Source organism: Sarcophilus harrisii, chromosome 3 (genome assembly GCF_902635505.1).
Source record: "Sarcophilus harrisii chromosome 3, mSarHar1.11, whole genome shotgun sequence".
Classification (NCBI taxonomy): Eukaryota; Metazoa; Chordata; class Mammalia; order Dasyuromorphia; family Dasyuridae; genus Sarcophilus; species Sarcophilus harrisii.
The window spans coordinates 531,160,816-531,175,272 of NC_045428.1; the positions used below are offsets into that span (position 1 = coordinate 531,160,816).

Here is a 14,457-nt window from a genome sequence, read left to right on the forward strand (position 1 = left end):
TTCTTGTTTTAACTCATTATCTACATTAATATGCTCTTTAAAGGCTTGTGATATATTTTTTCTAGTTTATTTGCAAAATGAGCAGTTTGAAGAGATTCTGTAAGAGCTGTAGCTGAAACAGCAAGTGATGTATGTGATCTTTGATACAGCTGCTAGAATTCCAATAGTAAGTAGCCCAACAAATCTCTTCTTCCTCTTGCTAATGTCTTCTAACCATTTTTTAATATTATCCCAAGTTTATTCCCCCGCTGACCTATATCAGTTATGCTTAATTGAGGTTGATACCATCATACATGATGGATGTTCAATAACAACACCAATAGATAGTGAATCAGCAGTAAGACACTGAGTTATAATACAATTGTAACATTTTACAATAAATCGTCCTGGTACATTCCTGATTTGAATCCCTATGCAATTTTTAAAAATGGTATTTGTAGTGAGAAACATCTGTAGATATTCTAAACATGCCTGTACAGTATACTTCTGAATCTTCTGTAAGTCTGTAAAATCCCAAATCTAAATTGTGAAAATAGTTCCCATAGCTGCCATGATTCTCCATACATTCTCATAAACTATTCCTTCCCTGGAATAAATGATATCTTTTCCCACGCTTCCTATAGAAGCTTCTGTATTAGATCCCGACCAGGAAAATAAGTTATCAGAAACCTTTTTTATAATCATGTTTGTTCCAGGAAGGAAAAGTTGCTTATTGCCATAAATTTTGATTTTTCTTAGGATATGATGGATAACTTGGTTTAGAAATATTCTCATTATTATTTGTGTAATTAAGATACAATTTAGAAATATACCACCACCGTATCTCTCTCACATTTTCCACAACCTTTTTGTTTTAATGTACTAGTTTTTGACAGACATAAACAAAGTTATCATTACTTTCCCATAATATCATTCTCTAGGCTATAAAAACATATAAGTTTCCTGGTTGTAACTACCTGTGTAATATTAATAACAGTCTTTGGTTCTTGCATATAAGACTTCTGTACTCCTCCAAAGAGCTTTGAATTTGAGGTTAATATAGGCATTAGGTTATCTGCCCATATAACTACTCGAAGTATTGGAGGATAAGGTATATAAGTCCAATGCATATATTCTTTTTCTTCTCCTGCCACTTGAATAGTCAACAATGTGAACAAAGCAAGTAAAGTTTTTTTCTCCTTTAGCTCTCCTGTGCCTCGGTTGCTGCTTCCGATTTCTCTTCTCTTTTCTCTTTCTTCCAGGTTGGATTCCCCGCTGTTACATTTGAAGAGTCAGTAAATTCACAGGGTCACAGGAATCTCCCTGGTATCCAGATAGGTTTTTCGTCATTATCTGGAAAAACACAAGCATAACCTCGTCCCAATGTTAATAATTTATCTGTACCATTTCATTTTTTCAGTTTTAGGTACTTTCCACATTGCCGGTGTTCTTTTTGCCATGTCATATTTTTGTTTTAGAAATTTAAATTGTTTTTCTGCTGGTGTAATACCATATGAATCAGGTGTTAATTTTAAAGTATACAGTGCTATTGTTAACTGTCTGTTAGTCCTTCTTTCCCATTTTTGTTTTTCTAAAAAGGCGTTTAGGTCTCTATGCTTTCGTTCCACAATGACGTGGCCAGTAGGATTGTAAAGGTATTCCAGTCACATGCTGAATATGGAATGATAGACAAAATCTTTTGAAAACGATACTAGTGTAAGCAGGGGCATTATCTGTCTTTATTACCGTGGAACTCCCAAATCAGAAAAACAAAACAGTAAATGATCGATAACCATAACTGTGGATTCCTCAGTATGGCAGGTAGCAAAAGTGAATGAAGAGAAAAGTGGCTACAGTGACATGAATATACTTAAGTCTCCCAAAAGAAGGATGATGAGTTACATCCATTTGCCATAAATCAAGAGGGGCCAAGCCTTGGGAATTTCTAGCAACAGGTTTCAAAAAAGGTAAATAAGGAATACAATGAGAGCAAGATCCAACTATTTGTCTTGCTTGTTCTTTAGCGATATTGAATTGACGAAGCAGCATTTGTGAGAATTGATGAAATTGAATGAGAGTTTTGGGCCTCAAAAAGAGACATAGTAAAGAGAGTAGTGTTAGAAATTCAGCAACAGCATTCCCTGCTCTTATATCTCTTGGAAGGTCAGTATGTGACAACATATGCGTACTTATTTCCAAAGTATCCTCTGGAAGTGGATCTGTAATGCCCGTAGGAAAAGAGTATATTCCCATATTATCAGTAATTCGGTGTGAGACCCAAGATAAATCTAGGGATAGCATGCCTTAAATCCAGCATTGTCAATAAGTATAATCCAAAGTATGATTCCCAGCACCTATTGAGGGGGAACAAGTGAGAGTGCAGCTCCTATTGTTTGATGGAACCTGGGAGAAGTTTCCCTGTATCTGCTCACCTTCCCTATTAAACTGTGAGTAGCACTCTGACGTCCATTTTGGACATAAAGTCGAAAGTCTATTTACCGAATTACGATGAGATCCGGCTTTTGGAACAGTGCAATTTTTCTTTATGTGACCGGATTGTTCACAATTATAGCGTCCACAAAGATTTGAGGATTTTTGAGAGCGTGACTTTTCCCTTTGTAATAGAGCAGCCATGACTGCTGCTTGAAAAGTCGAGGTTCCTACATTCTTACAACTCTGAATCATCTCTACTAAAGTCATTTTTGGCTTTCCCCCGCTAAAGCTTTTTTGCAATCGTGGTTCTCGTTCTCAAAAGCAAGTTGCCTCAGTAAAATGAGAGCTGCTTCCACATCCTTAACAGAAGGCTGAATGGGCATTGTTAAGCGATTTACAAAATCAGCCAAAAGTTCATCTGATTTCTGCATAATTTTTGCATATGATGTACCCCTATCAAGTTTTCCTGGTATTTTTTAACCATGCTGCTCTCTCTAGCAACTTTCATTACCTGTTCATAAGCTATAAGTTCACAATTTCATTGATCTCGTAACTGATTATATACATACGCCTATTCCAGTAAGCATTTCCAAAGAAATTCTGACTATTGTACGGTCATTGATCCTAGCTTGTTCTTGACATTCCTCAAAAAATGCTGCCTTCCATATCAAATAGTCTCCTCCATGAGAGTGGTTTTTGCTAGTGAATACCAGTCCAAAAGCATTAGAGAGGTTAGTGAAATTGAATCCAACAAAACACGGATATATGGACTATTGGAACCATAGTTGTTTACAACTTGATGTAATTCCTTCAATAGCTTAGAATCTAGAGATTGATATTCTGTTACATTTAGGATTCGGATTACTGGGATCAGGAACCTCAACAACTGGGAATGCTAATTGCATTTCAATCTGGATATCTTCTCCTTTTTCTTTAGCTTTCTTAATAGCTTCTTCAACTAGCCCTTTGGGCTCACAGGACTTTGGCTTCTCTTCAGCTTTGTTTTTGTAAGAAAGATCCGAAGAAGAAGCCAGAGGGAGGAAGGGAGTATTGATGGAAGGACCTACTTGATGGATATTTTTATGTAAAGGAACTGTCTCTGATGGCTGAAGGCATATTTTAAAAATATTCCAAATAGAAAATACAGAGATTGCAAGAGTACCTGGTCTCGTTTAGATAATCTCCCATGTCTTTTCCTATCTTGGCCCATTTTTCTAAATCAATTGTTCCTTCTTGAGGAGACAGGACAGCATATTTCTACAGATTCCAAGAAATCTTATAACTGTCCTGTGCTAATTAACAATCCTTTTTTCTTAATTAATTTTTTCAATACTTTCAGATAGTATTCTCTATCCCTGTTACTTGATTCATTTTGCCCCATTCTAATTCACTATGTTGCACTGTATCAGCCAGACAAGAATCAATCTTATAAATTTTATCTTATTATATATTGCTATATGAGATCTGATATCTTATTTTCAATATTTATGTGATATTTGATATCTTCTTCCCATGTCAGCCTGGTGATGAACTATCTCTAATGTCAACTTATTTCTAGTGATAAAGTGCCTTTTGGTGATCACCTTTCCCCTCCCCACTTTATCCTTATTTCTTTTTACTTAATTTCCCCCTTTACCTGAAAATGTGGGCATCTAAAGAGGGGACTCTTCCATAGAAGCTCTGTCCACTTGTGAAGTTCCACTCATGTAAGGGTCCATCCCTGTTTCAGCAGCCACTGTTGTGAGTCCAGCTCCTGTAGTCAGATGAAGAGTGTGATAATCAGGAGGCCAAGCAAAAGAATTCAGTTAGAACTCTTCAATTTTATTGGTTAGGATTTAAGAATATATATCTTAAATGCTGACAGGTTTGATACAAAGTACACTCTGTTAAAACTCTTACACTCTAAGGAAATCTACTATGATGTAAATGATTAAACCCCTTAATCACGGAATCTTGATTACTTAGAAAAGTAAATAGTTGAGATACACATCAGTGTAAATTTCATTATACCATTATTTCATTATCATACCATCATCTCAGATACTCTTCTCCCAAATGCTTTTAGTCCCCTTGTGGACATTCTTTCCTGTCCTAAGTTCAAAGTTTATCTTTGGTCTGTTGAGTAGTGTGTGTATTTTGTTTCACTCACTAGAATCCCACTTTATAATATTATCAAGCATGTTTCTGCTATTAAGAAAAGAGATGTTGGTGAGCCAAGTTAAGATAAAATTTAAGACCTGGAATGGATTCTTACCTCCTGGCCCTTACATATATGTAAAATCTTGTGTGTGTGTGTACACACATAATCAATCTATTAAATCTGTTATATATCAAATGATTTGATCCTCACAACAGCTCAGTGTATGACCCACACAGGGTCACATAGCTAGTATCCGAGACAGGATTTTAGGTCTTCCTAAATCCAAGAATATCACACTGACCAGTATGCAACCTAACTTCATGAACTCTAAATGGTCCTGGTGCAGTTGCAGAGTAACCATGTTACTCCCTCAGAAATCTTCCTTGGCTCCCCAATCTATAGAATTGTTTCCTAGCCTGCCAGTCAAAAATCTCTATAATCTGTTCCCAATTTACATTTATATTCTTTATTTCCCATTACTTCTCTTCATTTAATCTCCATCCCAGCCAAATTAGACCATTAGCTGTTGTCCAAACTCACCTTTGCAAACCTACTCTCCTTTATCTCTTCCTTCTGATCTTCTCTGCCCCCAAGACCCAGCTCAAGTGCCACAAACCCTCTCTAAGGTGGACTTGATTCCCTCTCTTTTTACATTTTTTTCAGTCTTCCCCTTCTCATTCTATAAACCATCTCTTTTCAGAATAGAAGCTTCTTCAGATCAGGGTTTGTTCTTTGTTTTTGTTTTTGTTTTCAATCTTTGCATTTCTAACGTTGAGGACAAGGAATCTGAGGGCAATAGAGATAGGGATATGTGATTTCTTTGACATAGGGAACTCCCACACAAAGAAATTTCTTTCACTAGTTCTGTTTGACACATTCTCTGCAATTTATCATGTAAAGAGGCTGCCTGGAGCACTGGGAAATGTCAGGTGCAGGATTTGGATTCAGGTTTTCCTGGATCTGAGGCTGTCCCTGTTGATTGGTTGAATGGAATCTAGAGAGAGGGTCAGTCAGGTAGCTGGAAGGATGGTCAGGTACAATGGACCAATTGATGTTGGGGAGTCAAAGGATCTGGCTTGGAATCCTGGCTCTTTTACTTACCACCTGCAGGCATTTAAATTCACTGAGCCTTAACTGCCTCATCTGTAAAATACAAAAGGTGGGACTCCATAATACAGTTGTTCCTTTTCGGCTCTAAATCTGTGGCTCTGTGAGGAGGGAAAAATAGGGACCTTTAGGTCCAGCTTCTTGCCTTCTTTTCCTCCAGATCCTCCTGGCTCTGACCTTGACTCCCAAGAGGACAGACAGACTGAGGGACAATGCAGGCCCACGCAGTCCCATCCCTGTTGCTGACCATCTTCCTCCTAGTGGAGCTCCCAAAGGTACTTGCATGTCTCTGTCCCCAGCTGAAGTAGAGGAAGGAGGGCTCCATTCGGAGGGGAGGGTGTCTTCCCTAAGGGAGTTTTTCGGTTGAAAAGAAGACAAGACCCCTGTCTTCAGAGAGCTTCTGGTCAGATGCTCTCACCCCGATGCCTCTGAGTTGGGCCTTTTGTCCTGGGCTGTGCAGGAGCCGGGTGATGGCTGGGGCCATCGAGGTGAAGATTGCACTGAAACATCTTGACCCTTCCTCCTTGGCAGGCTTGGAGCCGCCGGGTCTCCCGCCGCGACCTCCTGTCTCGAGAGTCCCCCCTGGACATGTCTCCAGCCTCCTTCGACGACCAGTACGCAGGCTGTGCAGCAGCTATGGAGGCCGTCCTCCCGGACCTCAACCGCACCGAGTTCAGTGCCAGCCCCGTCTACGCCGAAGCCTGGAAGTCAGCAGCCGCCCGCTGGCAGGAGCGCCGGGACTGGGAGCTGAAGGGCCCCCCTTCTTCTCGGCAACTGCCGCCGCCGGGCTTCAGGGACGAGCATGCCGTGGCCCTCCTGGCCTACACGGCCAATAGCCCCCTGCATCGAGAGTTCAATGCGGCGGTGAGGGAGGCGGGCAGGTCTCGGGCTTATTACCTGCGATATTTTCCTTTTAAGACGCTTCACTTCCTGCTCACAGAGGCTCTGAGGCTGCTGCGCTCGGGCCAGAAGCCCAGGTGCTATCAGGTCTTCCGGGGTGTGCATGGGGTCCGCTTCCGACCGCTGGGGCCGGGGGCCACCGTTCGCCTGGGGGCCTTTGCCTCCGCTTCCCTGATGGATGCCGCCGCCCACCAGTTCGGAGAGGACACCTTCTTTGGCATCTGGACTTGCCACGGAGTGGCTATAAAGGGCTATTCCTTCTTCCCCGGAGAGGAGGAGGTCCTCATTCCTCCCTATGAGACTTTCCTTGTGGTCAATGCCTCGGTGCCGGCCCGGGGTCCGGTCCGTATCTACCTCAAAGCCCAGGACAAGGCCAGCACCTTTAACTGCGAGTATATCAAAGGTAATACAGCCCTCACCCTCCCAGAGCTCCAAGACAGACAGGAAACACGGCCCGTGCCCTTAGGGAGCCCTTGGCTTGAGAGGGAGCGTCGACCAGACCAGGTGTATGCAATGCATATTGCTAATTCTCTCCGTTGTGGGTCAGCTCTCCCGTGGTTATCGGGGCTTCTGCCCAAAGCCGCAGGGCCCAGTCCTGGGGCCCCCAGGGCACCCTTAAGTCCCAGGTATTTCCTCCATGCAGAGGTAATGGTGGGGCAGGAATCCCGGTGAAAAAGATCTAGTCAATTAGAAGAAACTTTGAGTCATCAAGGGGACAGCTGGGTGCTCATTGGATAGAGCTGGCGTCGGGAAAGTTCACATGTGACGTCAGACACCTATTAGCTGTGTGACCTTGCACAGTCAATTAATCTCTGAGCGCCTCAACCCACGGGAAAAGGAAATAAACCATTCTTGGATCCTTGTCAAAAAAACAAACCCCATGGACAGTAGGAGGCCCAGGTCGTGTCTGACAACAGCATGAATCATCAGTGGGAAATATGAGCTAATTAATGCAGGCTCGGACTGAGCTAAAGAGGCACAGCTGTCCAAAATGCAGGAACTGAAAGCCTCTGTCCTCTGCCCCAGTCGCTTCTAGAGGGCAGTCCTGTCAGAAAGACATGCGCAAGTAGCACCGAGGTCTGCAAAGCACGTTACAAATAAGCCCATTTAATCCTCAACAGCTCTGAGGGCGGTACCATTATCATGTCCACTTTATGGATGAGAAAACCGAGGTTGGAGAGATATTAAGTGAATTGCCAGGATCCTAGATGAAGGGAGGAAGGGAGGAAGGGTAAAGAGAAAGAAGGAAGGAAGGAAGGAAGGGAGGGGAAAAGGGAGAGAGGGAGGGAGGGAACAAGGAAAGAAGGGAGGGAGAAAAGAAGGAAGAAAGAAGGCAAGATAGGAATGGAAGAAGAAAGGAAGGGAGGAAGAAAAGAAGGAACAACAGAGGAAAACAAGGAAGGAAGGGAGAAAAGGAGGTAGGAAGGAAGGAAGAAAAGAAGGAAAGGAGGGAGGGAGGAAAGAAGCCAGAAAGGAAGGAATTTCATTAAGTACTTTGTTCTTGGTACTATGCACTTAAAAAAGATCTCATTTGATGTTAACAACAACTCTGGGAGATAGATGCTGTCTTTCTCATTTTACTGTTGGGAAAGTTGAGGCAGACAGATTAAATAACTTGTCTAAATAGGTCTAAGGTGGGATTTGAATTTAGATCTCTCTCTGTGCACTCTGGTGCCACCCTAGTAGCTTCATTGCTACCTCCATGGACAGGAGTGTTTAGCTCAGAACCACCAGTGTTGAGAAGGATCTGGAGATAATGCCATCTGAGGGACATTTGGAGGAAGTGAGGAGGAGAACAATCTTAGTGTAAGCGCCCGTATTTCTTCAAGGATCAGAAAGTCTATGATATGGAAGCAGCAGCTGATAAGGGCATTAGCATTATATAGCACAAAGCACTTTAAAATTTGCAAAGCACTTGATAAATATTATTTCATTTTATCCTCACAACAAAAATAGTAAAAGTGCTATTCCCACTTTACAGTTGGGGGAAACTGAGGCAGACAGAGATTAAGTGACTTGTTCAGAGTTGCATAGCAAGTAAATATCTGAGGCTGAATTTGAACTCAGGTCTTCCTCATTCCAGGCCCAAGACTCTATCCTCTAGCTGTCTTCTAGCTATCCTGCTTGACTCTGGAGATTAGGAGTAGGAGCAATGGGGTGGAAATCAGTGAGTGAAAGATTCAGGATCAGTGAAAAGAAATACTTCCTAAAAATTAAAGCTACAGAGGTAGCATGGGATTCCTCCTGGTATATGAGCTTCCTTCCCTTTACTCTCTGTCTGCAATGGACAATCAAGTAAATGATGAGCTCCAGCTTCTGAGATCTTTCTACTCCAAGAGCTTGGGATTCTCTCAGTATTCACTGCCTTATTCTTTTCCAGAGAAGCAGTGCACTTCAGGACGCTGCAAACAAAATAATTCAGGTAAGACAAGCCAGAGCTTTAGGTCATTTTAGGGGGCGAAATGCTCATTTCCTGGAAACTGGTGGGTAGGGTTTGGCAGCCAGCAGCTTAAGAGAGTCCCAAGAGTTCTCTCTTGCAGGCAAGCGTCTGTCTCTTGTTCATCGTGTGACCTTAGATAGGTCCTTCTAAGTCTCAGAGTTTTCTATATTTGGGATGAATGAAATGGAATATTATCCTAGAAGAGACAATTAATCATGGGGAAACTCCTGGGGCTTGGGGGAAGGGTACTATGTCAGAAAGAGCTCTGTCCTGGGATTTAGGAGCTCCAGGTCTGAATCTTTATTCTGCCACTAACTTTCTCTGTGGCCTTAAGACTTCCCTTCTCTGGGCCCTAGTTTCTTCTTCATCTATAAAATGGGAAGGTTGGGTTCAGGTCTCAGTGATCCCTTCCAGCTATAATATTCTACCTTGCAGGGTCCTTCCAGCTCTTAGGTTTTGTTCTAAGGTTCCTTTCACCTCTGACGTTCCATTTTTTGGTATACCTATGGCAATTAGATCTTCTTTTCTCCCTGCTTACTTTTCAAGCCCTCAAGGTTCTGTTCCCAGAAAGAAAGACATTGTCTTTAGAAGGAAAGAAAGGAGAACACAAGTATTTTTAAAGTACCTATTATGTGCCAGGTACTATGTCAAAGTTGTGAATATTATCTCATTTAATCCCCACAACTAGTCTGTGAGATAAATGCTATTATTATCTCTATTTTACAATTGAGGAAACTGAGGCAAATAGGGTTAAGTGTCATGACCAGGATCATACAATTAGTAAGTATCTGAGGCTAAATTTGAATTCAGATCTTCCTGATTCCAGGCCAAGGCTCTATCTACTGCTCTCCTTAGCTGTCTCTTTGACAGCTGTCCTCCTATGTCCAGTCAATCCTGACATCCTGTTCCTTTTTCCTCCTCATAGTGTCTCCTATCTTAAAGCATTATATAAATGCTAAATTTATGCTAAATTTATGCTGTTATGTCTCTCCTAGTCCACATCCTCCTTTCTTTGATCAATCAATCAATGAACAAGCATTTATTAAGCACCTTGCATATGCCAGGGAGAGTACTGGGTGTGGGAATTATGAAGACAAAAGGCAAACAGTTTTTGCCTTCAGGGAGCATTCTAACAGGGCAAGTCACAGATACATAGCTAGTTCTAGACTGAACATACATAAAACAGAAGTGGGGTGCCCTTAGAAGGGAAAGGCACTAACTGCTGAGGATTCCAGTCTCTTCATCAGCTTCCATGTCTTCAGTGGCCCCCACTCCTTCCATCTTCTGCTTTGGTAATTCCAGGGTAACCATCCCCTCAGATCCTCTCTAATCCCTCAGTTCATAGCCTTTTGTTGAGGTCTTTTCTAGGGCCTAGGACATACCCTGCTGGGCACTACAGACATGGCTGTCCCTATCTTAGCCCCTTGAATTCTCCTTTATCTACCTCTTCTTTAGATCTGAGCCCATGGCCCAGTCAATAGTACATATTTAACAAATAATAGCTAATCAAGTGAAGATCATAGGATCATAGATTTGTTGCCAGGAGGAAGGCTACCTAGTCCAACTCCCTCATTCTACAAATAAGGAAATGGAGGCACAGATAAGTTAAGTGACTATACAAAGTAGGTTGTAAAACAGAGGTACAATTGAACTTTGCTTAATTTATCAAACTTTCATTAAGCATCTACTGTGTACAAAGGCACATGTTTAATGCTGAGAAAGAAAATTTCGATGTCTCTGGAGCTGATGGAAGTGGGGGAAGGCAGTTGATAAGAGAGGGGAAAGTTAGGTAAAAACAGACACATAGATAATAGAGCACTGAAGAACTGTGGATTCAAGTTTTGACTATTACTTACCATGGCTATATATTTCACTTAATCTTAAATCTCCTTAGCTGTAAATAAAGGATGACATCATTATTGTATTACCTACCTTACAGGTGATCTAATAAATCTAATCTAAGTCCAGTCTAAATAAATCTAATAAAACTTTTTTTTGAAGGGGAATTGCATTCTGATTCTGCCTCAGGTGTGGTTAGCCTTTTCTAATTAATAGAAGTCTTCCACTCCTGGATGTCCTTTGATGTGCATAACCTTGAGATATGCAGGGAAAATATTATTATTACATATCTCTTTTCAAAGAGAAGGAAGAGTTCCAGGAGTAGCCACTTCCTCAGTGAACCAATGATGAGCCCAAATTTGTGCTCAGGCTTTGGGGTGCCTCAGGACATGACACTTTCCTTTTCTAACTTCCTCTTTTTAATGCCTTTGCCCAAAGCAAGCACATATTTAATGGTGGATTTTCAGGTATTGTGACAGACCAACTGGGAAAAGCCCAGTAAGGGGTAGAGATTAATGACATTACTGAACCCCTCCTCCTTCCTACATCGTTCTTATGAGAGTCTGGAGAGAACAAGAGGAAGAAAGATGAGCTCAGAATAGATTAGGAAGGGGTGGGGACAGAATTGTCTGAAGTCGTCCATTAAATCTACTAATGGTGGAACCACTTCCATCAGGGATGAAGGGAGGAGCTGTGGGATCCTTCTAGATACAGCACTGTATCTCTGGTTCCCTCCTTAGGCCCATGAACCACTGGGCCTGCACACACATCTTCCACCCCCTCACTGAAGGAGTCAGACCCCTGAGAAGGTGGGGGGTCTGCAAATGGGAATTTTAAAAGCCCTGGCTTTGGAGGGAGGCTGGGAGTGTTAGTTTCTGTTTCACCTGCTTTCACTTTTAAAAACCTATCTCTGCCTCTGCATCTGTCTCTTTCCCTCTCAAACTATCTGTCTTTCTTTGCTATGAATCTTTTTCTCCATTCTCATTTTGCTTCTCTCTCCCTCTATCTGTCTCTCTGTCTATTTCTGTTGATGCTGTCTCCCCCCCTTCCCTCCTCTCTCTCTCTGTCTCTCTGTCTCCATCAACCCTTCTCTGTCTTTCTCATTTTGACAATCTCTCCCTTCATCTTTTCTTTCTCTCTCTTTTTGTTGGCATGTTTTTGTCTCTGTATTTCTTTCCATCCAACTGTTTGTACCCATCGCTGTTCCTGTCTCGGTCTCTCATTCTCTCATCTCTCTTTTTCTTTCTTCCATTTCCTTCTCTGCTCTAATCTCTCTGTTTTCTTCTCTGTGCTTCCCTATTTTTGAATCTTTCTATCTTGCTTTATCTTACATTCTGTTCCTCTTTTTCTTATGTCCATGTAATGAGTTCTCTCCCTGTCCTGTTTTCTCTTTGTGCTTCTTTCTCCATCTTTTTCTTGGTATTCCTCTATCTCCTCTGTTCTTACCTCTATGCCTTCTTTTCTCTTTGTGCCCCTGGCCCTTCTTTCTCTCCCCAGCAGCAGCAGTGAGGATAGAGCCCTTCTCCCCATCTCAGCAGTACCTGCCTCTGCTCTGGCTCCTCACCATGTTGATATCTCTTGACCCTCCGAACCTCCTCTGACGACCACCCAGACTCATTGATTTTCTTCAGCTCAGGATGCCTGAGCTCAAGCATACATGATAAATGTGTGTGAGTCAAGACAGAGCTGAAAGATGGACCTGGCCTGGTATCTTGGCACCTCAGTGCAGAGCAATGGTGGAGACCAAAGTATTCATAAAGGTCAAAACTTTGGGAGGTTTAATTTTTAGCTAATACACTCCAGTATTTGACCCCAGAAGATTGGAGACCACAATCAGCTGGAACTTCTCCTGTCCTGTGGTTAGCAAACTCCCAACCTGATACTCCTGGACTCCCTCTAATGTTGAGGTGAACACCCCTTTTCTTTGCTTCTCTGTTCATGATCTCATACATGTATACAGCAGTGCTCCCCCTCCCCCCTCCTAGTGTCCCCTGCTCTCCTCTTTATCTACGCTCTCTGGAATCCTCACCCTATCATTTAAATTTTTTTTTTTTTTATTTTCAAAATACAAGCAAAGATAGTTTTCAACATTCACCCTTGCAAAACCTTGTGTTGCAAATTTTTTCCTTGCCTTTCCCTCAATCCCCTCCCTTAGACAGCCAGTAATCCAATATGTTAGACATACGCAATTCTTCTAAACATATTCCTACATTTATCATGTTGCATAAGAAAAATCAGATCAAAAAAGGAAAAAAAAAAAGAAAAAAAAAAAGCAAGAAACAATCACAAAAAGGGTGAATGTTGTGGTCCATACTCAGTCCCCATGGTCCTCTCTCTGGGTGTAGATGGCTTTCTCCATCACAAGATCATTGGAACTGGTCTGAATTGTCTCATTGTTGGAAAGAGCCACGTCCATCAGAATTGATCGTCATAGAGTATTGTTGCAGTGTATAATGATCTCCTGGTCCTGCTCATTTCACTTAGCATCAGTTCCTGTATGTCTCTCCAGACCTTTCTGAAATCATCCTGCTGATTGTTTTTTACAGAATAATAATATTCCATAACATTCATATAACTATAACTTATTCAGCCATTCTCCAGCTGATGAACATCCATTCAGTTTCCAGTTTCTGGCCACTATAAAGAGGGCTGCCACAAACATTTTTTGCACATGTGCTCACCTTATCATTAACAAACTCCTTTTTATCCTAGATCTTCCCTCTCATGCTCTATCTCCTTGAGTTAAGGGAAACCTGGCTCTATTTGGAAGACACCATATTCCTAGATAACCTCCCTACCCCACTCCCCTCACACCCATTGCTAGCTGTTCCTTATCACCAGGGGACACTGGGTCAAGAGACAAAGTTGACATAAATACTCCTTGCTCCCTTTTTGTCAGTGCTAGATTTTCTCTGTTATTGTCATTCAGGAACAGCTTCATCTTTGAGGTCCATCCTATCCATCTATACCACCCAGCTGAGATCCTTATCATTCTATAATGCTCTCTCATTATTCCCTCAAGGACTCTAATATTAGACTCTCTGATAACTATTACCTATATATTCAATATACTTCATCCATGTACAATAGTGGTCCCATAACTTAGCTTTCACCATCACCCAAAAGTTATTCCACTTTTATGATCCTGAATTATTAAATGCCTCTCTCTGAAAACAAAAATTTATCCTTCCTTCTCTGTCTCATTTTTAAACTTATACTTTGTGCTTACATGAATCTTAAGTTGTTCAATACCCCCTATTTGTTTCGACTGGGACTTAGTTTTCCTGTTTTTATAGTCTTGACCCTTTATGTAACCCAGAGCAGTTTGGGAGTTCCTAGGTCCCGCCAACAGAGAATATGCAATCTTCCACTCTTGAATCCATTGCCCTTTTGTCCTTTTGCTATTTGCTCATATCTTTCTAATCCAGAATTCTGAATGCTGGTCATCTTCAAGAAGTATTGGTGAGGTTGCTAGTAATTGCTGAACTACAGCTATCTGGCTGAGGATACAGTAACTCCTCTTGAATTTACAAGGTTGCTTCCAAGTCTAGAAACATCCCTCTTGGATGATTATCTCTTAGTTACCAATACTCAAGAAATAAACCAAAACACATTTCAA

General features: G+C 41.7%; 1 protein-coding gene across 3 annotated transcripts in view; it reads left to right on the forward strand.

Moving 5' to 3' along the window:
• ART1 (ADP-ribosyltransferase 1) overlaps nt 1–12,928 on the forward strand; it is a 57,802-nt gene extending 44,874 nt beyond the window's left edge. The window contains exons 2-5 of one of the 3 annotated variants that reach the window (XM_031962029.1): nt 5,820–5,934; nt 6,191–6,962; nt 8,940–8,981; nt 12,336–12,928. In XM_031962029.1, the coding sequence (XP_031817889.1) occupies nt 5,872–5,934; nt 6,191–6,962; nt 8,940–8,981; nt 12,336–12,439 (981 nt within the window). In that variant the 5' untranslated portion in view covers nt 5,820–5,871 and the 3' untranslated portion in view covers nt 12,440–12,928. Of the gene's footprint in view, nt 1–5,819; nt 5,935–6,190; nt 7,797–8,939; nt 8,982–12,335 lie in introns of those variants that run through there. The other 2 variants (XM_031962030.1, XM_031962028.1) reach the window with 2 other exon arrangements.
• The last annotated feature ends 1,529 nt before the right edge of the window (nt 12,929–14,457 follow it).